General features: G+C 47.1%; 1 protein-coding gene across 1 annotated transcript in view; it reads left to right on the top strand.

The window, feature by feature from the left end:
* Positions 1 to 23,134, top strand: part of COL26A1 (collagen type XXVI alpha 1 chain) — a 178,446-nt gene that overhangs the window by 77,068 nt on the left and 78,244 nt on the right. The window contains exon 4 of the mRNA XM_007468820.1: positions 73 to 170. Coding sequence (XP_007468882.1) covers positions 73 to 170 — 98 coding nt within the window. The remainder of the gene's footprint in view (positions 1 to 72; positions 171 to 23,134) is intronic.

Here is a 23,134-nt window from a genome sequence, read left to right as displayed (position 1 = left end):
AGCAGGAGTGGGATCTGGGGTGGGCGGGTAGGTGCTCACACTGTCCTGACTCTGCCCTTGTGTTAGTTACAGGACTCTGATCAGACCCACGTACAGAGTGTCCTACCGCACAGTGACGGCACTGGAGTGGAGGTGCTGCCCTGGCTTTACTGGGAGCAACTGTGACGAGGGTGAGTCTGTGGGGGGCAGGGGGCAAGAGGAGGGGGTGCTGGCCGGGCCGAGCTTCAGAATCTACAGATGCTTCTCCCTCCCCTGCCCTCCTTCTGCGAGCAGCTCTCCTTTCTTCCACATTCCTTCCTTCTTTTTCCTAAGCATCTCTGAACCAAATGCTCGGGACTGGCCAAATTGGGGAGAGCCCGGCACCCTGCCTGTGGGCACAGAGGTGGGGTCCTGTGTGCGCTGCTCGGGCCAGGCATGAAGGAGCATCGTAAGCCCTGGCCTGAAGAGGAGATTCAGTGTACAGCCTGTGTCTTCTGCTCTGGCTCTAACTTATCCCAGAGCCGGGGCAGGCAGAGCTGGATATCTGGGCTCTGAGCAGATGCAGATGAGGATCCAGGAGCCTTGAAGCCACGCCGGTTGTAGAATAAGGCAGATGGACCTGGTGGGCGGCAGCAGCAGGAAGGCCTCACCCTGCTGCCCTGGTCCTGTTACTGGGCAGATGCCCAGAGGGAGGAGGGGAGGTCGGGACCCAGAGCCAGAGCCTTCCTTCTGAGCCCAGGAGCCAGGCTCAGTCTGGCTCTGGAACTTGATGGGCCCAGAGAGCGGCGCTCAGGTGGGATTCAGAGACAGCGACAGAGCCCATCCCCGCCGCACCCACATCCAGGGACAGTGGGTCCTGCCTGACAAACAGGTTTGCAGCCCGCCTGGTTTTCCAGGAGAGCTGGGCAGCCCCAAGGCTCAGGGGTCAGTTTTGAATTTGGAATCAGTAGTTCTCCTCAACCTCGACTTTCTGACAAAATGATCCTCTCTCATCTTTTTTTATTACCTAACTTACTGATTTTAGTTATATGTCTCTTTAAAATATAAGTACTCTATATGTGTATGCTTTTATTGTAAACTGCCTAAAAGTCTTTGGATTACAAATAATAGCCGAAGAACAGCAAGGGCAGTAATAATAATGATGATGATGCTTCAGTGAGCCTGTGGCCCAAAGCTGAGCTGAGGAAGGGGTTGGGACATGGAAGCGTCCAGTGGTACCTCCTTTACTGGTTTGTGAGCCTGATTCCGGGAAGGGAGGTGGACAGCTTCAGGGGCTGGCCCATACTTGGGGGGCGCAGGACTGCCTGGGCCTTTCTTTGGGGAGAAACAGAAGGGACTCCAGGTGTGAGGGGCTGAGGGGAGGCCTGGCTCCCCCAAGTGAAGGCGTGGGTGGCAGGACTTTATGCTTTATGTGTTGAATGACCACGGCTCACACTGGGTCCCTTGTTGAGGTCGGAGGCCCTCAGAACCAGGTTTGGACCATGGTTGTGGGAGGGACCTCTGGTTCCTCCAACAGAGTAGAGCAGACCTGTCCTCTGGATTCTGCGAGGGGCTGGGGAGACAGGGCTTTCAAGGGCAGTGACTGATTTACCCTTAAGTAACTGACTCAGCGCTTTTCAGTGACCAATAAAATAAATACCATTGGCTCCACCCGAAGACGTACTGGCTTGCCATCAAGACTTCAACTTTAGAAGCCCTCGCTAAGCCTTAGGAAGGCTCCCGGGTCCTTCTTTCAGCTCCGGAGCCTCTGAGGGCGCCCCCCGCCCCGCCCCACGCCCGCCACCTCGTCATCGACTCGGCCAACTATAATCATGTGTCTTCACGTCGGCCTCCCCCCGCCCCTCGCCACCCTGCAGGGCTGTCCAGTTCCTCTAGGGGTAACTAAGCCCCACCCTAATGGGGCCCCTTCCTTCCTCTCTTGGAAACACTGCAGTGCTGGGGCGTATATGTTTTTCATCTCTCTTCATATTCTCTTCATTAGAGGAATGAATGAACCACGAGATGAAGTGTAGCAAGTCTCAAAATGTGTAAGTCATAATTCTCACACAAGTGGCTTGTGAGCGTGCGTTGTATTGAACGTGTGGATTGTGGAACCAGCAACATGGCAAGGCTGATTCAAAAGAGATTTAGAGAAACGGATAAATATGCAGATTGGGGTCCCCAAGACCACGCTTAGGTTGCTGCCCTGAACCAGAGCTCTTAGTGGGATCCAGTCGTGTATACATGGTGGCTTCCTGCATGGCTGAGCTGTTTCTAGCCCCTCTGGTGGTTGAGCTGGCACAAGGGATACCCCCAGAAATCACAATGTTGGCATAGACTATCTGGCCCAAGGCTCCCAGACCCTCTTATCAGATAGAACATTTCAAGAGCTTAGAGATACCTCCCAGGAGCCAAGTGCAAAGGCCAGACCTCTCTTTGGGTTAGGTTAATCCTTTACTGATGTGTGTGTGTGTGTGTGTGTGTGTGTGTGTGTGTGTGTGTATACACATATATATACACATATATAATGCATATATTTCATACATATGAAAATATAGGAACTGTGATATATTTTAAATATATATGAAATAAGAACCTGAAATAAAATCACTACGTTAGATCCTACAGGACAATAAAAACAAAGCCTTTGGGGTTATCCTTTCTACTGAGCAGAAATCGTTTACATAGCCCCAGTTTTGTACAAATTAACATCCAGCTTTGCAGAACCTTGGCTGTAATACACAGTGAATGGCAAGTAAACAAGGTGAACTTCCCCCAGGAAGTCCCATGGCCCTTGGGTGGGCTCCTTAGAGAATGCTGTAGCGTGACGCTAAAAGGTTAGGCCCTCACCTTTTTGCCCACGTCCGTGTTTTGGGTAATTCTTGCAGAGACCGAATGGACAAAGCACAGCATTTGGCGAGCAGCAGACCTGGCATGTGTGTGGGGCAATCCTTGTCCTCAGGGAGGTTCTGCCCATCAGGACAGGAGTAGGTTCAAGCAGGGCTGGGGGCTCATCCTTCCTGGGAGAGGAGATGTAACTGTGAGCTGGTCAAATGCCCCCAAAGGTGCCCGCCCTTGAGAGCTTGGCACCTCACCTCCAGAAGAAAGCTCTGACCTGGTAGGCCACAGCGATATGGATTATCAGTGCACTCACCAGAAACGTCTGGGCGTCCTGAGCTAATTATTAAGAGACACTGTCAGCCTCAGAGTCTCTGCCAGCCCCTCCCTGGTGGAGGAACCTTCCAGATTCGCCCACTTCGATGAGGGATGCGTGTTCATCTTAGGGCATGGGATGAGGCTTGCCTCTTTCAGGGAGTATCAGGGTTGAGCAGCCCCTTCCCAGCTCTGAGCACGAGGGTCCTGGGAACCCTGCGGGGCTGAGGAATTCCTGGGAGCGTGAGGCCCTGGGCTGAGGTCGGGACTGGCTCCTGTAAGCCCTGGTAAAGACTTTGCATTCCCAAACATGAAACAGTAATGACAGAAGACAAAATCAAGGCGGTGTCCGTGACTTCAGACACATTCCTGAGATGGTTGTGGAGGGGTCTGGACCATGAACTCCCACTCGGTTCCCAGTCCAGCCTCTCTGGAAAGCCAGCAGGTCAGAGGTGCCCTCCTCTGTGGTTTTGCTTTGGTTCAGATGAGATTCCCCAGGAGATGCATCTTTCTCTGCTGTGTCTGGCTTTCCTTCCAAGTTGTCAGGTCTCTGGTCTTACGACTTGGGGCTGGGACTGCCTGGGGGTAGGTGGCTCCTGCCTCCCAGGTGGCCTGTCTCTGCGCCTGCTTCCCCCCTGCTGGGTCTCCCCCTCCCTTTCCTCCCTGGACACCCCAGGAGTGCTGGCCCGAAGCTTGGGGATACTTTCCTCCACAGATAAGTCTATATACAGTTGATCCTAACTATTTGACGATTCTATATTTGTGAATTTGGCCTACTTGCTAAAATTTATTTGTTCCCCCCCCCCAAATCAGTGACCACTTTTGTGGTCATTCACAGCTATGTACAGAGTGACAGAAAATTTGAGTCGCCTAACACGTGTGTTACCAGCTGAGGTTGAACAAGGTGACCCTCTGCTTCCTCGTTCCAGTTCTCATGCAAACAAGTGTCCTTTTCATGGTCTGTTTAGTGCCGTGTTTTTCGCATTTTTGTGCCCCCTCCCTTTTTTGTGACAATTCCCTTGTCTAAAATGTCCCCAAGCTTAGTGCTGTCCAGTGTTCTTAAGTGCAAAAAGACTGTGATGTGCCTTCCTGAGAAAATCCATGCGATAAGTTAGCTTTCTTCGGCATGAGTTATAGTGCTGTTGGCTGTGAGTTCAATGTTAGTGAATCTACAATATATATTCAATAGGATGCCTTTAGGTAAAAGCCCACATAAAACAAGGTTATGTATTGATTAGCTGATGAAAATGTTGTGACCAGATGCTCACAGGAACCAAATCCTGTATTTCTCCCATGAGTGATGGTTCAGTATTCACTAATTCAGAGTTCTGGGGACTTATGAAATGTAACTACCATGAATAAGGAGAATTAACTGTATCTATAGATCTATAACATCTATCTAGAAATGTTTTTTTTCTTATTACAAAAGCAAGTACGTGTTCCATGTAGAAAAAGTGAAAACATCCAGAATTATACCTCTGAAGGTAACCTCCAGTCTCACTTTGGTGAAAAGCCTCCAGACCTTTTTCTGTGCTTACATGTCTGTTGTACTCTGCATGCTGTTTGATAACTTTCTTTTACACATAAATTGTCATGAACATCTCTCCTTGTCAGTAAGTTGCTTTCTCTCGTACCATTTTCAGTGGTGTGGAGTTTGCGTATACACTTTATTAACTATCCCCCACTAGAAGATATTTAAGTTGTTTCCATTTTTAAAATTGCTGTAAACATCTTTTTTTTTTAACTGAGGTAAAATTTACATATACCGAGTACACCAATTCTAAGTGTACAATTTAATAAGTTTTGATAAATGCATACATGTTTCCATCACCTCCCAGAAAGTTCCCTCCCACTTAGCAACCTCTGTTCTGATTTCTATCATCATAGATCAGTTTTACCTATTCGTGAACCTCATGTAAATGGAACCATACAGTATATACTCTTTTGTGTATAGTTTCTTTCACTTAGCATAATGTTTTTGAGATTTATTCATGTTGTTACATGTGTATCAGAAGTTTATTTTTGTTACTAAGTATTGTTCCATTGTATAAATAACCACAATTTTATTCACCCATTCTCCTGTGGATAGATGTTTGAGATATTTCTAGTTTTAGCCTTTAAGAATAAAGCTTCTGTGAACATTCTTGTGTATGTCTTTCTATCAATATGTATGTTTTTACTTCCCTTGGGCAAATCCCTAGGAGTGGAATTGCTCAGTTGTGGTGTATGTTTAACTTTATAAGAAAGAGCTAAACTATTTTCTAAAGTGGTTTTACCATGTTACACTCCTATTAGCAAAGTATGTTTTAATTGCTCCATATCTTTGTCAACATTTGGTGTTGTCAGCCTTTAATTTTAGCCATTCTAGTGGGTATGAAGTGCTTTCTCATTGTGATTTTAATTTGCTCTTCCCTGTTGACTTATGATGTTGAGCATCTTTTTTTTTTTTTTTTTTTTTTTAAAGGGTTTTTTGCTTTTTGTTGTGGCTTTTTTTTTTTTTTTTTTTTTTTTTTTTGCTGTACGCGGGCCCTCACTGTTGTGGCCTCTCCCATTGCGGAGCTCAGCGGCCATGGCTCACGGGCCCAGCTGCTCCGCGGCATGTGGGATCTTCCCAGACCGGGGCACGAACCCGTGTCCCCTACATCGGCAGGCAGACTCTCAACCACTGTGCCACCAGGGAAGCCCATTGAGCATCTTTTTGTATGCCTAACTGATGTGCTTACTAGCCATTTGTATATATTCTTTTGTGAAGTGTCTTTTCAAGATTTTACCTGTTTTTAACTGAGTTGTTTAATTTTAATAAGAAACAGCCAAATTGTTTTCCAAAGAGATGTTAACGTTCTATACTCTCACAAGCACAGTGTTCCAATTGTTCCACATTCTTGCTAAGATTTGATGTTATTAGTCTTTTTAAATTTAGCTGTCCCAGTAAGAATGGAATGGTATGTAATTGTAATTTCTTCTTTTTTAAGACTGTTTTGACCACTCTAGTTCTTTTGCATTTCCATAAAAATTTTACAATCCTTTTATCAATGTCTACAAAAAAAAAAGTCTGTTGGAATTGGGGTTAGGATTGTGATGAATTTGCAGACCAATTTGGGGAGAATGGAGGTCTTAATAGTGAATCTTCTGATTCATGATCATGGTATAGCTCTCCATTCATATAAGGCTTTAATTCTTCTCAGCAATACTTTGTAGTTTTCACAGTGGAGGGCTTGCTTATCTTTTATTAAATGTATTTCTAAGTATTTCATATTTTTAGTGCTTCTCAAAAATGGGATTGCTTTAAAATTTTTCATATTATAATAATTTTGCTGTTACTATATAGAAATATATTTGATTTTTGAATATTGACCTTGTGTCTGAAAACCATGCCAAATCCATTTATTAGTTCTAGCAGCTTATTTATTGATTTGTTTGGATGTTCTAAATAAACTGTCATGTCTTCTGTGAATAAAAACATTTTTGCTTTTTCCTTTCAAATATTTTGCCTTTTATTTCTTTTCCTTGCCTTATTGGACTGGCTAGAACTTCTAGTAAAATGTTTAATAGAAGTGGTGAGAACAGATATACTTGCTTTGTTCCTTATCATAGGGGAGAAGTTCTCAATATTTCACAATTAATTATTAAGTATGTGATTAGCAGCAGATTTTTTTATATATGCCATTTATCAGATGAGGACAGTCACTTCTAAGTTTGTTGAGAGTATTTGTCAGGAATAGGTGCTGAATCTTATCAAATGCTTTTTCTGCATCTATATTGAGATGATTATATTTTTATCCTTTATTATGTCAATGTGGCACATTGCATTGGTTTGGAATACTAAACTAACTTTTTGTTCCTGGGAATAACCTTATTATTACTGGGATAAACTTCTTTTGGATACGTTATTCTTTTTTATATTTCCATATTTGTTATTTATCTGTAATTTTCTTTCCTTCTAATGTCTGTCAGTTTTTAATTATGAGGACTTAGATGTTCTCATAAAAAGACTTGGGCATTTTTCCTCCTCTATTTTCTGAAAACTTTTTTTTTTTAAAGATCATATTGCTTTTTCCTTAAGAGTTTAATTGAACTTTGAGTTCACAGTGAAACCATCTGGATCTGTAGTTTTCTTTGTGGGGAAGTTTTTGATAACAAATTCATTCTCTTTCATCTATATAGGGCCACACATGTTTTCTATTTCTTATTTTAATGATTATTTACACATTTTAAATTAACTTTATTGAAGTGTAATTTGCATACAACTCATTACATGTATTTAATTTACACACACCAGAAGTATACAGTTCAATAAGTTTTGACCCCATGAATGAATAATTTTCTACATAATTCTCTTTTCTCTGGTATTCCTCTCACCAAATTTGCCTCAGCCTCCTTGTACTCTGATTTCTCGCTCTTCAATTCAGAGAGATTGCCATGTTCTACATAGTGTCACCCTCATGTGCTCCAGTGCAGAAAGTGCTTCCAGGAATTACCTTGTTTGTTTTCCTTCTCTCAGGAATCAGTGCTCATATTGTTCAATGTCTGTGGACATTTGTTTCATAAATTTCATCCCATTTTCTAGTTGTTTATGGTGGGAGGACAAGTTCAGTATGACTTAGTCTATCATGACCGGAAGCAGAAGTTACATATTTTCCTTTATTGGGTTTTTAGTTATACTTCTCTGTATCATGTATTAGTACTCCTTCTAAGGATTAAAATCTGTATCCTTAACTTATCATAGTAAACTTAGAGTAAATATGGGATTATTCCATGTAAAATGAAAGAAAATTTTAACAGTACAATTTTAACAGTTCATTTATCTACCCCACCATCCTTTGTGCTATTGTTGTCATATGCTTTATTATTTATTTGTTTTAAAGATTTATTTATTTAGGGGTACATTGGGTCTTAATTGCTGTGCATGGGGTTTCTCAGTTGCAGTGATCGGGGACTACTCTTCGATGCAGTCCCCAGGCTTCTTGTTGGGTGGTTTCTCTTGTTGCAGAACATGGGCTCTAAGCACATGGGCTTCAGTAGTTGCAGCATGTGGGCTCAGTAGTTGCGGCATGAAGGCTCTAGGGCATGTGGGCTTCAGTAGTTTAGTTGCTCCGTGGCATGTGGGATCTTCCCAGACCAGGGCTTGAACCCATGTCCCCTGCATTGGCAGGCAGATTCTTAACCACTGTGCCACCAGGGAAGTCCCTCATATGCTTTAAATATGAATATGTTATAAACTTTACAATTCAATATTATACTTTTTTGCATTAAACAGTCAGATGACTATTTAAGAGGTGAAGAGAAGGAAAAGTAGTCTTCTCTGTACTCCATAGTTATCATTTCCAGTGATCTTTATTTCTTCCTGGAACTCTGAGCCTTCATCCAGAATCCTTTTTCCTCAACCCCAAGAAGTTCTTTCAGCATTGCTTGTAGTACAGATCTGCTTGTAGTGAATACTCTCAACTTAAAAAAAAAATTGTAGTAACTACTTTCCCTTAATATTTATCTATCTATCTATCTATCTATCTATCTATCATCTGTCTATATTATATATATATATATCATAAAATACACATAACATAAAATTTACCATTTCAGCCATTTTAAAGTGTATAATTCAGTGTCATTAAGTACATTCACAATGTTTTGCAACCATCACGCTATCTAGTTCCAGAATTTTTTATCACCCCAAAGGGAAACCCTACACCCATTAAGCAGTTATTTCTCATTCTCTCCTTCCCTTAGCCCTTGGCAACCACAAATCTGCTTTTCTGTCTCTATTGATTTGCCTCTTCTGGATATTTCATGTAAATGGAATCATACAATACGTGGCATTTGTGTCTGGCTTCTTTTATTTAACATAATGTGGGGGTTTTTTTGCTTTTACTTTTGGCTGCATTGGGTCTTTGTCGTGGTGCGCAGTCTTCTCATGGTCATGGCTTCTCTTGTTGCGGAGCATGGGCTCTAGGCACGTGGGCTTCAGTAGTTGTGGCACACAGTGTCAGTGGTTGTGGCACGCGGGCTCAGTAGTTGTGGCTCGCGGGCTCTAGAGTGCAGGCTCAGTAGTTGTGGTGCACGGGCTTAGTTGCTCTGCAGTATGTGGGATCTTCCTGGGCCAGGGATCGAACCCATGTCCCCTGCATTGGCAGGCAGATCCTTAACCACTGTGCCACCAGGGAAGTCCTTGACATAAAGTTTTGAAGCTTTATCCAAGTTGTGGCATATGTCTGAATAATGAATAGTATTCCATTATATGGATGCACTACTTTTGTTTATTCATTCATCAGTTGATGGACATTTAGGTTGTTTCCACCTTTTGGCTATTGTGATTAGTGCTGCTATGCACATTCATGTACAGGTTTTCGTTTGAACACCTGTTTTCGATTCTTTTTGGTGTATACTTAGGATTGGGAATTTCTGAATCATGTGGTAATTTTCTGTTTAACTTGCTGAGAGACTGCAAAACTGTTTTCATAGTGGCTGCACCATTTCACATTTCCGCCAGCAAATGTACAAGGGCTCCAGTTTCTACACATTATCTACAGTGCTTCATTTTCCATTAATTTAAAAATATTTTTATTGAGTTTATAATTGTGGATTGATTTTTTTTTTTTCTTTCAGTTATTTTAAAGTTTGGTCATTCTATTGTCTTTTTGCATCCATTATTTCAGGTGAGAATCTGCTGTCATCATATTGTTTCCACACTAAGATTGTTTCCTTTTCTCCTCTGGTTGTTTTAAGAATTTTTTTTTAATCCTTGCCTTTCAGCAGTTTGACTATGATGTTACCAAGTGGGATTTTAGAAATCCTGCTTGGGGTTGTTTGAGCATCTTGGATCTATAAGTCAATGTTTTTGACCAAATTCGGAAAATTTTGTCCATTATTTCTTCAAATATATTTTTCTGCCCTATTCTCTCCACTCCTCTTGAGACTCCATTTGCATACATGTTAGATTGCTTGATACTGTCATTGAAGATCTTTTTTCCCCTCTGTTCTTCAGACTGGATAATTTCTGTTGATCTGTCTTCAAGTTCATTGACTATTTCTTCTGACTTTTGCAATCTTCTGTTAAGCCATCCAGTGAAATTTTCATTTCAGATATTATTCTTTTCAGTTCTAGAATTTCTGTGTGTGTGTGTGTGTGTGTGTGTGTGTGTGTGTGTGTGTGGTTTTTTTGTTTTGTTTATATTTCCCTGATAAGATTTCTGCATATAATTTATTTTTTATCCAAGAATGTATATATAATAGCTGCTTTTAGGTCCTTGTCTTCTATTTCCAACATCTGGGTCATCTTATGGTTTGTTTGTATTGACACTTTTCTCTCGACTTGGGTAGCATTTCCCCCTTTCTTCCTCCCTTCCTCCCTTCCTTCCTCTTTCTGTCTTTCCCTCTTTTTTCCTTTCTTCCTTCCCACCTACCTTCCATGTTAACAACTTTTGCTTGTATACTGTACCCCTTGAATGATATTTTGTAGAGATTCTGGTTTCTTGGGAGAGTGTTGATTTTTGTTGTAGCAAGCAGTTAAATCACTATACATTTGTGAAGGCTTGGTTTTTATACTTTATTGGGGTGGATATGTAAATCTCTTAGACCTGGGATATAGCTTTTTCACCTAAGGCATAGCCTTTCTCTGGTTTCAAAGGCAAGCTTAGTTAGGTGTTAACTAAACCCCTTACCTTGGAGAGACTCAAGCTCTAAATCACCTTCCTTTTATTGGGTAGCAGCTGATACATCAGCTCAGCTTTTGTAGCCTTCCCACTGTTGTTTTCTGCTGAGCTCATTGGAATCTCTGCTACACATGCACAGTTCAGGGATCAGCCAAGGATTTCCGTGTAGTTTGTACACAGAGTTTGAGGCTCTCTGCTCTATGTTGTTCCTCCCTAATTAGATTTCTTCCCCCAGTTTCCAGGTCCTCTGGCAGCCTTAAGACTAAACAACTGCAGTTTTTGATTTGAGTCTTGGCCACCCTGCACTGCTTGAATTGGGGTGTGCCCTTGAGGGAAAAGCCATGTAATGCAGAATTCACTCGGTGCTATTCCCTTTTTGCAAGGGTTGAATTCCCACCAGTTTCTGCTGGCTTTTTTTTGCTCTCTAGTGCCTTCAAATAGTTGTTTAAAATTGTTTATCTAGAGTTTGTTATTTTTATCTAAAGTGGAATTAGTCTGACACAAGCTACTCTATCCTTACTGGCACTGGAACTTTGTGACCATCTTTTTAGTTAAATCTTTGTCCACACCTTTAATGATTTCCTTAGGATGAATTCCTAAGCAGAATTATTGGGTCAAGGAGCATACACACCACATCAAGGTTTTTGAATCGTACTGCCAAATTAGCCCCTAGAAAGGTTGCTGATTACACTGCTGTGGACAGATTGAGAAGTTCTAGAGGATAATTTCCCATTGTGGTACCTGACACAGTGCCTGGCACTTCGGGTCTGTAAAGGCTGTTGACTGACTCTGAATCTGGAACATGATTTTTGCCAGTGCTGATCAAAGGAGTCAGCATTAAGCATGGGATACAGTACCGTAACTTCATCACTAGAACTAATTTTAAAAGTGTTCCTTAAGTCACATTCCACCAGTAGATGTCCCTCCAGTGAGTTCAACTGGCTGGCAGCAGAAGTGACACCAACACTTTTACCAACATCATATAATCACGTCAGTATTCCTCACCTCTGAAATGGTATTTTATACTTCCAAAAGGGCTTTCAGTCACGTTATTCTGTATTTCCACAGTATAGATGCTGCTATATACTGTCTGTTTCCCCCCCCCCCGACCAAATTCATATGTTGAAATCTGTTCCTCAAAATATAGGTATATTAGGGGCCTTTGGGAGGTAATTAGGTCATGAGGGTGGAGCCCTTATGAATGGGATTAGTGGATTCTCTTGTAAAAGAGACCCAAGCGGTCTCCCTCAGCCCTTCTGCCATGTGAAGACACATGAAGGAGACAGACACCTGTGAACCAGGAACTTGGCCAAGTTCATCCAGCTGAGAAGTGGCTGATGCAGAATTGGAACCTGGGTCTCTTGCTCCTGATTAAATGACCCTTACTCTTAGTTACCTGTGACCTTTAAGGTCTTGGGAAATCCCACTCAAACTTGCCCCAGCACAAAGGACAGGTCAGCTGGACTCTCAGATGGCTCCTTCATGCAGTACCTGCTGTGGCCTGGTCCCTGGTGTTTTAAAGGCCAGATCTCATGTTGCTTTGGCGTTGTGGAGGAGCTTTGCCTCAAATTCATCAGGAGATGATAAGTTTCATTCAACTAGGGGATGTTTCCTCTGTGTGTGTGTGTGTGTGTGTGTCTGTGTGTGTGTGTGTGTGTGTGTGTGTGTGTGTGTGTGTGTGTGTGTGAGCTGGAGTCCTGGCCAGGACAGGAAATGAATCCTCTTGGCCTCCATATGGACAAGGGCAGGCCTGGGGCGAGGTGGCTCAGCCAGTGCATCCAAGCACTGAACTGATTGATTTGAGTCCAAGACGATGCTGACATTCCACCCCTGGCTCGAGCTCTGTATATGAGTGTGTTTGTGTTTTGAATGGCTGAGGGTTCAAAGCCAGAAGGAGTTCTCTTGGGAGGAGGCTGTAGCCTCCTGGCCAATCTGCAGAGCTCAGCGTTTTAGGGAAATGATGTTCAGTGAATCTGATGTTTCCGAGACTTGCTACCATGGCTGCCATTAAAGGGTGGGACAAGCCAGTAGAACCATATATTCAAATTAGCCTGGAGGTTCCAGGCAAGATGCTTGGGTCACGCTGATGAAAAGGAGACCTCAGGAGCTCCCAGATGGGGTTGTGTATATGTTGCTGGGTGCCGGGGATAGAGGGTGAGCAGATAATCTGGTCAAAAAAAAGGCTTTGCTAAAGACTGTTAGAGGTGTTGTGGGACCCACCCGAGGTCGGGATTGGGGCGGGGGCCATCTTCCTCCAGCTCAAGACCTTACCCTCTGGGTCCAACTCAGCTCACTTTCTCAGGTCTGCACTCCTCTGGGCATCCCTTAACTCCTGTAGGTTCTGTCTTTCTCACTCACTGGTTTCTTCCCCTCAGCACATAAAGCATCTCCCATCTTTACGAAAACAATCTTATTGAATCTGCATCACCCTTTACCCACCATCCCATCTCGGGCTTCCTTTCTTGGCCAAGCTTCTTGGAAGAATTGCCTTCCCTGCCTTCCCCGACTTGGCTTCCTTGCTTCCAGGGTCTTCCACAACCTTCAAGGTAAAACCTCTGCTCCACTTACCACTCAGAGAGTCTTTTCACTGAGTGACCAGTCACTGGCCAGGAGCTGGAATGCAATACATTTCTTGAATGAATGAATGATTACCAAGGCCGTTTTCATGGGTGTGAGATATGAGGTTCAGATGGTGGATGGATGATTCTCCCCATTGTAGAGATGAGTAACTGAGGCTTAGAGAAATGTTGATATTATTTATGTGAGGCCCTGCTGGAGCCCATGGGGGAGCTGGAGACTGAGTGATGGGAAGAAGAAAGTACCATCACCACTGCCCGCTCTCTGGCTGGCTGAGCTGGGAGGACCACTAGGACGCTGACCATTCAACCGCTTATAACATCTGCCTCTTTCCTGGCATCTTTGGTAGACTTCCGGCCCTGACCTGACGTGGAGAATGAGCTGAGGGTCTGCTCCATTCAGCATCTGTTCTTGCTGTCCGCTGCAACAGACAGTGTGGCCTCACTGATGAGATTCCGGGCCCTTTGATACTCCATCCCAGCCTGGAGTGGTTCCAGCCATCGAGATGGGTTTTGTTGTCAGGCAAGCATCTTTCGGCACCTCCCGTCATGCTGTGTGGGGCTGTAAATATCCACAGATGTCACCTGCCTTTTCTTTTTCTGGAAAGCGCTTGCATGGGGTCTAGCCCAGGTTGCTGGCGCATTGCTCAACTGCTGGGCTGTCTGCACATCCAGAGGGCTCTCAGCCCTTCCTGAGGCTGCTGCTTCTGCATCCACGGGCATTTCACAGGGCATGGCGGGGGCCACAGTGATGCCAAGGGAGATGATTGCTAAGCTTGTGAATTTTCTGAGACTCTCCTGGCCAGGGTTACACGACTTCCAGGGAAACCTAGACATTTCCCGTTGGCCACAGGGATCCGGCGTCTCTCCGGGGCAGAGGCTCCCGGTGTAAGACAAGGGTCTCCTGTCATTCCCTCTGATGTGCTGAACACAGGGAGGGAGATGGGGACCTCTGCTGAGGTGGGAAGAGCCTGGGACAGTCAGGCTCTCTTGCTGTAATCAACCACCTCTTTGAGAGGTGAGTATCGGCCAGTCCAGAGACTTGGGGCTGGACCACATAAACCTGGTATGGGGTGAGATGCCGGGGAGCTGTGCATGGGCGAGAAGGAGGGGCCAGGCAAAGGGCAGCAGATGTGTGTTCTGCCCGCTGAGTGGCTGGGCCAAGGTGGCCTTTGTGGGGGAAACTGGGTCCCTCAATTAACATCTGAGGCTCCAGGGAGAACATGTTTGGCCCCTAAGTGACCTGCTAGATGCCAGCGGGCTTCTTTCCAGAATGCTCAGGAAGGGAGTGGAGGACTTTCTAGAACACAGCCTGCATGTTGGCAGGGAGAAGTTGGGCTGGGGTGGTGTGGTATTAGGAAAACAGGGGAAAACATAAAGAGAGGAGTAGTTACACTAACTCAGCAGATCAAGGAGTTGGTTTTCTTCCTCCACCTCCTGCTTCTCGTTAGGATCCTCTCTGGGGCCAAGTCCCCATGCTGGGGCTCAAGGTCACACACTTTGGCTTTGGGTGGCTGCAGTAGTTGCCAGGGCCAATGCACTGGAGAGGACTGGTTTGGCCTGCTGCAGGGAAGCATTTCCAGAACCTTCCAAATGGGGCTGGGGTCCCAGGCAGTGAGCACATCACACCCACACTGGGGCCGGGAGAGGGGAAGGGCCTTGGCCAATGGTCATTAGCCATAAGCTTATACGTGCGATGCTGTCCAGGCTGGGCAGAGCCAGTGGCTGGCAGAGGCTGTTGGTCCACCCCAGCCCCACCCTCAGGGTCTAAGGGTGACTGTTTGGGGCCTGCCTGTGCTTTGGCAGAAGCCTTGGCCTGTTATGGTGGATGGCGCTGTCTGGGCTCCACCTAGGGAGCACCTTCGACCCGACAACTTCATCTTCTAAGTATTTCTGATTCTCCTTCTGGGGCCTTCAGGCCTGCAGTGTCACCGACAGCTCCCCATACTCTTACCGGGGAACTCCATGTCTCGACCCCAGCTGACACATGGGAGGGTGAGGGGAGGTCTGGACCCATCACGACAGTCCTAGAACTGGGGTATACTGAAGACTGGAGGCCAGCGGTGTCCACAGGATGAGACTGAGCAAAGCAAACCGTGAGCCCCATGCTTGAGCTGAGGAGGGGCTTACAGGGAGGGTGTCCCACCGTGACCCGTGATCTTAAAGAGTGACACGGCTGTGAACCACTCTCTCCTTCCCCAGAAGAGTGGTCCAAACCTCTTAGATGGCAAGGACAGGCCGTGATTGACGAGCAGATGTGGGCTCATTGGACTAGTCTTCCTCTGCTAAAGCCTGCTGCTATCCTGACCCTCAGCTCAGTCTTTTCTAGAAAAAAGATGGAGGTGGGTGGCAGTCCAGCCCTTCTGAAGGCTGGACGGGACATTTTCTTACAGTTGATCCTAGTGTTGGGCAGAGAGGGCCCAGCTCTCAGGATGGGAAGTTGAGAGCATGGCAGGGCCTTCCTGGTGAGGAGGGGCTGGTGGGAGCTGAGTCTCCTGGAACCACAGAATCAGCTGTGTATGCAAAGCACGTGCCAGAGCTGCGCAAGCCTGCACTCTTGGTGCCTGACCATAATCCTCACCAGCCATGTTGGAGTCATGGCAGGAGGTGGTGGGGATGCTGGAGTCCTGCCTGATGTCGCGAAGCTCGCTCTTCCAACCTCCGCAGGCTGCGTCCAGGGTCCCCGGAGGGAGCACAACGCAGCCCCCGCCCCATCAGGCACTGTTCTGTGAGGGTGGCCGGGCTGTCCTCCCCCAAGGAAGGATAGAGAGCCACCCTCTGGGCTGCCCAAGTACCCCTTGGGGAGGCTTGACCCACTTTACCTGTATGAGGTGACAGCACAGTTTGTATTCTCATGAACTCAGTGACAGGCTCTTTGGATCTGCTCGTCTTAGCTCGCACTGTTGTAACAGAATACCATAGACTGGGGTGCTTAAACCACAGACATTTGTTTTGCATAGTTCTGGAAGCTATGCAGTCCAAGATCAAGATACTGGCAGATTCGGTTCTCAGTGAAAGCTCTCTTCCTGGCCACCTTCTCGCTATGTCCCCCCATGGTGGGGACGCAGGGAGAGGGAGAGAGCTCTCTGGCGTCTCTTCTTGTAAAGGCACTAATCCCATCATGGGGGCCCACCCCCAATATTTACTTGGTGACATATCTATCCATCCCTCTATCCCTCTCTCCATCTTACTTTTTGGTACCTGGGTCCTCACGTCCTAGGTGGATGGGCTCAGAGAGGCAGCTTCTTTATCATCTCACCTGAATCCCACCCCCAGCCTGTGTCTACGTGTAAGCCCTGCTTCCTATTTACAGTTTCCCATTATACAGTATCTCTCCCTCTCTCTTGCTGAGCAGACTCAGTTTCCCCAATCCTTTTCCAGATCACACAGGCCACCGTGGCCTCCATCCTTGCTGCCCTGTCTGGTTCTCCTGCCCCTGGGGACCATGGTGGATGAACTTACCAGGACCAGTGAGTGGAGCTTCAGTCTGATTTGCTTTATGGGCTCCATTTAAATGTTTTTCTTCCAATGCCACGTGACCGAGGAAGGCCTGCTTGGGGTCCACTGGGAGCCCAGGAAGTTTCTCTCTGCACCATTTTAACAGAATTGCAGCCCCTGGGCCCTGGGCTGGGAGAGGGGAGGGGAGGGGAGAACTCCAGCCAACGCAGACATCAGGAAGCGCCTTGCGGTGATATAAGGCGTCAGGCCCTTTCCCATGTAACCAGAAACCCATGGGCAGAGTGTGGTCATTTTACAAACAGGACAAGCAGAGTGGAGAACAAAGTCTCACCTCCCTGAGGACCCATACATGATCCCCTGGAGTGTGGAGTGAGCCAGGCCAGCTGGCCCAGAGTGAGGGCACCCTGGGCACCACGGGGCAATGGCTTTCCACCCATCTGGGAGGAAAGGAAGGGTTGGTCACCCTCCCCCTTCCTATGGTCCTGCTTTGCCCATGGTGGCTGTTTCCCAGTTAGAGCTCCCAGACAGGGGATCTAGGCTTGGTTCCCAGCACAATTCACATGCCCAGCACCGTGGAGCAATCAGTCTATCCCTGCAGAAAGATTCTGTATCCCTCATTCGCTTGGACAGTGGAAAGGCCACAGGCTTCAACCCAGACCAAGGGCTGAAATCCTGGCTCCACACAATCGCTCTGTAGGCAAGTCAGTTCCTCTCTCTGAACCTCAGTTTCCTCATCTGTAAAGTGGGCACAATGATACTTGTCTTGCAAAATTATTAATTCTATTGCACATCAAATGAGGTGAATAAAAAGTGCCTGATGGGCATAGGAGGCCCTTAATAAGTGATTCTTGTTACTATTATTGTTCTCCCAACTTGCCCAGTGCTAGACACGGTGCCCAGTGCTAGGTACCAGAAATATACGTTGACTGATTATGGTGTCTTTTCCTTCCAAATACGGGTGCTTAGGGCTGAAATGGACCTTAAAACCTCTGTTCTTGTACGCACACGTGCATGCGTGCGCTTGTGTGTGTGTGGGAGAGAGAGAGAAAGATTGATTCAGTCTCTGCTGTTTTTGAACAGACCTGGGATCTGAGTGCAGCATGAGAATTAGGCCCACAGTTTCCCAGGCACTAGGGGCCACAGAAGTGGGGTTCATTCAGCTGCCAGTGACTCTGAGCAGCCCCAGCAGGGAGAGGACATCAGGGGTCCCTGGTCCTGCTGGAGGTGCTGGGTGTCCTAGGCTGAAGGCCAGGTGAGTGATCTCACCTGCCAAGGTGCTGTTCTCCTTTGGGGAGTGGAAATTTACAGTCAGGGGCTGGGGTCCAACCAAATTCCCCTTCAAGGCAGCTGATCAACACCAAGGATGCTGGGAATGGAACCCGGGAGGTGGCAGGTGGTGTGGACAGAGCTTGGGGTGCGAGGCCAGAAGTTGTGACTATTCCTGGTCAGGCGACCTTTGTAAGTCACCTGCGCATCCGTTTCTCCCCTGGAAGCGGTTGTTCTGCTGGGGAGGGGTGTAGCTTTGAGGTCTGCAAGCCTGCAGTTCTGGGCTCCCCTCGGCAGGAGCAAGGCTGTTATAACAATGATGCTGAGCTCTGGTTATTGTAAACTTCCCAGAGAACGAGGCATACCTTACCATGATGTCATGTCTAGACACCCAGGTCAGGTATAAATTATGGAGACAAAGTAGCATGTTCAGTGGTTAGACTGTAAAACTTTAACGAGAGATTTCTGTGACTCCAACATATGCTGGGAAAGGCTGTTCTTGGAGGAGGAGGAGGAGGAAAGGCGCTTTCTTCCCTTTTCACTTCCTCTCTGGCATCTGTGGGTGGCAGGCACCGCCTTTGGGGCAAGGCCCTTGGGACTCATGGAGACTCTGGTCCCAGGTGGCAGCTTCCTCCAGCAGGAAGTGACCGGCAGTGGTTTCCGGAGACCTGGTAGCTGGAGCTCTGCCCTGCTGAGCTGGGTGGACCTTGGGCAAGTCCCAACCTCTCAGGGCCTCAGTTTCCTTATCTGTAAAATGGGGGCGGAAGAGAGAAGCTTCCTGCACGAACGTTTCCCCCTACCGGTCCTCTAGGGCCTGGCAGAGCAAAGCAGTAGACACGCGTGTGGAGCAGAAGGAATGCCTTTTTGCATTTAAGATTTACCTCCTGTGGCTTTGGTGATGAGAAATGTAGCAAGACAGAGGAACAGCTTGGGAGGCTGAAAAGTGCTGACGTGAGGGGGCCTGGCCCGGAAATCCTGGGGTCTCCTTCTGTGCAAAAGGCTGTAAGTTATGCTGGTAGCAATTTAGGGGATATCTTTTTGGCATAGATGGATGCTGTTGTGTTTTTGTTTTTCTTTCTGACACCAAATACATTGTTCCAACACCAATTCTCCAACTCCCGGACCACGACTGGGGGTTCAACACTCCAATTCAGTTCTGATGCCAGCTACCTGGAGTTAGTGGATACCCCACAAGTTAAGGGCTCAGTCTCATAAGACTGCCCCCCACTTCAGATGCCAGCTGCAGATGAGGTCCCCAGGCTATCTGCACTTCTGCCACCCTGCTGACTACAAATCTGTGGGTTCCCACGACACCCCCTCAAGTGTGATAATTCACTAGAATGACTCAGAGAACTCAGGAAAGCACCAGACTTACCATTACAGTTTTATCATAAAGGATACAACTCTGGAACAGCCAAATGGAACAGATGCACAGGGCGAGGGGTGGGGGGAAGGGTGCTGAGCTCCCATGCCCTCTCTGGGTCTACCACCCTCCCAGCACCTCTGTGTGTTCATCCACCCAGCTCTCCAAACCCCACCATCTGGGATCTTTATGGAAGTTCCATTACATAGGCACGATTGATTTAATCACGGGCAATTGGTGATTGAATTCAATCTCCAGCCCCTCTCCCCTCCCCAGAGGTCGGGGCTGGGGCCGAAATTTCCAACCTCCTAATCATGTGGTTGGTTCCCTTGGCTACCAGCCCCCAGCCTAAAGTTATCTAGGGACCCAACAGGAGTCACCTCATTAGTATGAACTCAGGTGTGACTGAAAGGGGCTCCTTATGTATATCAAAAGATGCTCCCTTCACTCTGGAAATTCCAAGGGTTTTAGGAGCTTGGTGCCAGGAACTGGGGACAGAGATCGAATATATACATTTTATAATACCGCAGACACGAAGGCCTTTGTAGCTGGGATTGACAATACTGAGGATGCTGAGGACGCCCACCTTGGGCCCTAGGTTTGAGACAGGGGAGGCCCTGGTGTCTGGCAATGACATTCCATGGTGCCAGAAGCCATGGGGCACAATACAGGGGTCTGCTCCCAGATGTTGTGTACCTGACAGCATGAGGGCTCTGCTGCAGTCATGCATGTGGCACAGGGATGGCCAGGCTTTTGAACAGGGTGGCTAGCTTTGCGGGGCACTTGTGCCTTTGCTGTGTAGGTGGACCCATTCAATCATGGAAGGCATCGATGCCAGACAGTGGTACACTGCATGCGCTAAGGATGCGGACTCTGCGATCCCTGTACATGTGGACCAGGGTCATGTTCAATCACATGAAGATGTGATTGAACATGGAAAATGACCCCCAGGGGACCACAGAGCAGCTGGGATGAGGACAGCCTGTCCCTCAGCCAACTGTTTCACCATCAAATCACATTTATGAAGTGCCCACATATCTGAGGAGCCCATAAACACTGGAATCTATGGCGCAAACCCTCACTCATTCCAGCTGAAGTGTTGCGGGGGGCACAGGGGCCTCCCTGGGACCCTCAGGCTCTGCGGAGGGGGTGCATTTGGCCCTGGGTCCCCTGTTCCCATAAGAACCTCCTAAATGTTCTTTGTGGCCAAGCATTGCCTGGACTGCCCCTCAGGAGAGGCTGCATTTCCTGACTTGGGGTTGGAATGTTCCAGAATCTCTGTGCCTCACTCTGCTTTGAACAGTTATTTATTGCCTGGGCCCCTCATTCAGCGCTTCTCTCCCAGTCTCGGGGTTTTCTCCTCCTGCCCCTCCCTCTCACCTTCCTCCCCTCCTCCTCCTCCTGTTTCTCTCAATTGCCTACATGTCCATCTTCCCAACTACTCTATGAGCTGCCTGGGGGTTGGGTCTTTCTCTGCTGCTTTTTGTTCTGCACGGACGCCACCCAAACGAGGAAAAATGGGGTTTGGAGCCTCTCGGTCTACAGTCCAATCTGGCCCCAGTATTTCTTAGGTATGACATTTTGGACAAGCAAATGATTGCCTAGAGCCTCACTTTCCCCAGCAATGAAATCGGAAAGTTAAGGCTTTACCCTGCAGGGGTCTTAGGAGGTTCTAGAAGCTTCTGGAAGTGCCCAGCTCACTGCCCATCTCCTGGGAGCCCTCAACTGGCCCAGTGCCTGGCCCGAAAGAAGCAGGTGCTGCCTTGCACCTGGCCCTAGGGCACGATTTCCTTTTACCTTCCCGGTAACCCCATGGAACAGGCAGGAGTTGCCATGTTCCCATTTTACAGATGAGAAAGATGAGGCTCAGTGGTTAAGTGCGTAGATGAAGGCCACATGGTTAGTAAGTGATTGATCCTGGGCCAAAAACCTGGTCTTGCCTTTGAACTGCTCCACACTAAGGAGGAAATGAACGGATGAATGAGTGATTACATACAGGGTCACGCTGTGGCTGCAGCTGGCTCTGCTTCCCCGGGCTCGGGGAGGAGGCCTGGGAAGGATGAAGAGAAGCAGGTGGCTGGCTGGTTGTTCTGGCATCAGGATAGGTCTCCAGAGGCCTCATTCAGAGACCAAGGGCCAGGTTGGATGTCCAGGCCACGGGATCACAAGGTGGACTCATGGACCAGGGCTGTTTGCATATATCATGTGCATCTGTGTCCTGTTTATAATGTGTGCGTGTGCCTAGTGTGTATGGGATGTGTGTGGTGACTATGCATATTGTCCGTGTATGCATAACACTGGTGCAAGTGCATACGTGTGTGAGGGGTGGGCGTGCTGTCTATGCATGCTGGGTGCTTGTGATACGTGTGAGTGTGTGAGGGGTGTGTACTTTGGCGAGTGAATTGTAAGGTATTTGTGTCTATGTGGTATATGTGTGTAGTGAATTATGATGTGTGTAAGGTCTGTGCACATGTATGCATTAGTGTGTGAGGTTTATATGTGTGTGGTGTGTGCAGATGTGTGGTGAGTGTGTAGTAAACCCTCCATGATGTTCTCGTGGACTGGTCAGATTCCCCTGAGATAATATGTCTAATCTTGAACTTGGAGGGTGTCCGTCTGGCCACTTGCATACTGGGAGCTGAGATGGGGAGGAGGGCTGGGGGGGAGGTTCTGACCCTCAGCCTGTAAACTTGCACTTAACCCTCAGGCTTTCTGTATGGCTCCCTCACCCTCCATCACACTTGGTATTCTTCCATCGCGAGATTCTGTTTTTTTCTCTCCAGAGAGTGAGTCTCCAGTTTTATGCCTGAGGGCGTGAGGACCTAGAAACTTTTTCCTCTTTGATACTTTGCATCTGTCCTATTTTTAGCACCTCCATATAGCTTCACTTTTCTGAGTACCTGATCTGCTGCCCTCTGGGGGAGGGAAACGAGCTTTTCTCAGCCTGTCCAACTGCTGACTCAGGACTCAACACCCTTGAGTCAGCAAGGGCAGCTCCCATTTGTCCATTTGTTTTGCACTTTTCACATTTGCTGCAGTTGACTCCTCTCCTATTTTCTTTTCTTTTTAAAAAAAATAAATTTTATGTATTTATTTTTATTTTTGGCTGTGTTGGATCTTCATTGTTGTGCGCAGGCTTTCTCTAGTTGCGGCGAGTGGGGGCTACTCTTCACCGTGGTACGCGGGCCTCCCGTTGCTGTGGCCTCTCTTGTTGCAGAGCATGGGCTCTAGGCACACGGGCTTTAGTAGTTGCAGCACATGGGCTCAGTAGTTGTGGCTCGCGGGCTCCAGAGCGCAGGCTGAGTAGTTGTGGCACACGGGCTTAGTTGCTCCCTGGCATGTGGAACCTTCCTGGACCAGGGCTCGAACCCGTGTCCCTTGCATTGGCAGGTGGACTCTTTTAACTACTGTGCCACCAGGGAAGCCCCTCCTATTTTCTTTATCCTTGTCAATTTATATCTTTAAAAAACCCAAACCCCCAAAACTCTTCCTGTCACTTTAGTGGGGTTTCAGGAGAGTGTGGATAAATAAATGTGTATCTGACATCTCTGCTGAAAACAGGTGAGCCAAGGAAAATGGCACGTCCCTTTGTGAGGCATATGTCACAACACAGGGCGACTTAGCTCAGTAACCCTTAGTACCTCTTACCATACGAATGGTCAAGTTAAACTCTTAATCTAAAAAATGTACATAAGAACTATTTCAAACTA

This window comes from Lipotes vexillifer, unplaced genomic scaffold (genome assembly GCF_000442215.2).
Source record: "Lipotes vexillifer unplaced genomic scaffold, Lipotes_vexillifer_v1.1 scaffold12, whole genome shotgun sequence".
Taxonomy (NCBI): domain Eukaryota; kingdom Metazoa; phylum Chordata; class Mammalia; order Artiodactyla; family Lipotidae; genus Lipotes; species Lipotes vexillifer.
The sequence above is the reverse complement of the archived record's forward strand: the minus strand, read 5'-3'. Positions and strand labels throughout refer to the sequence as shown.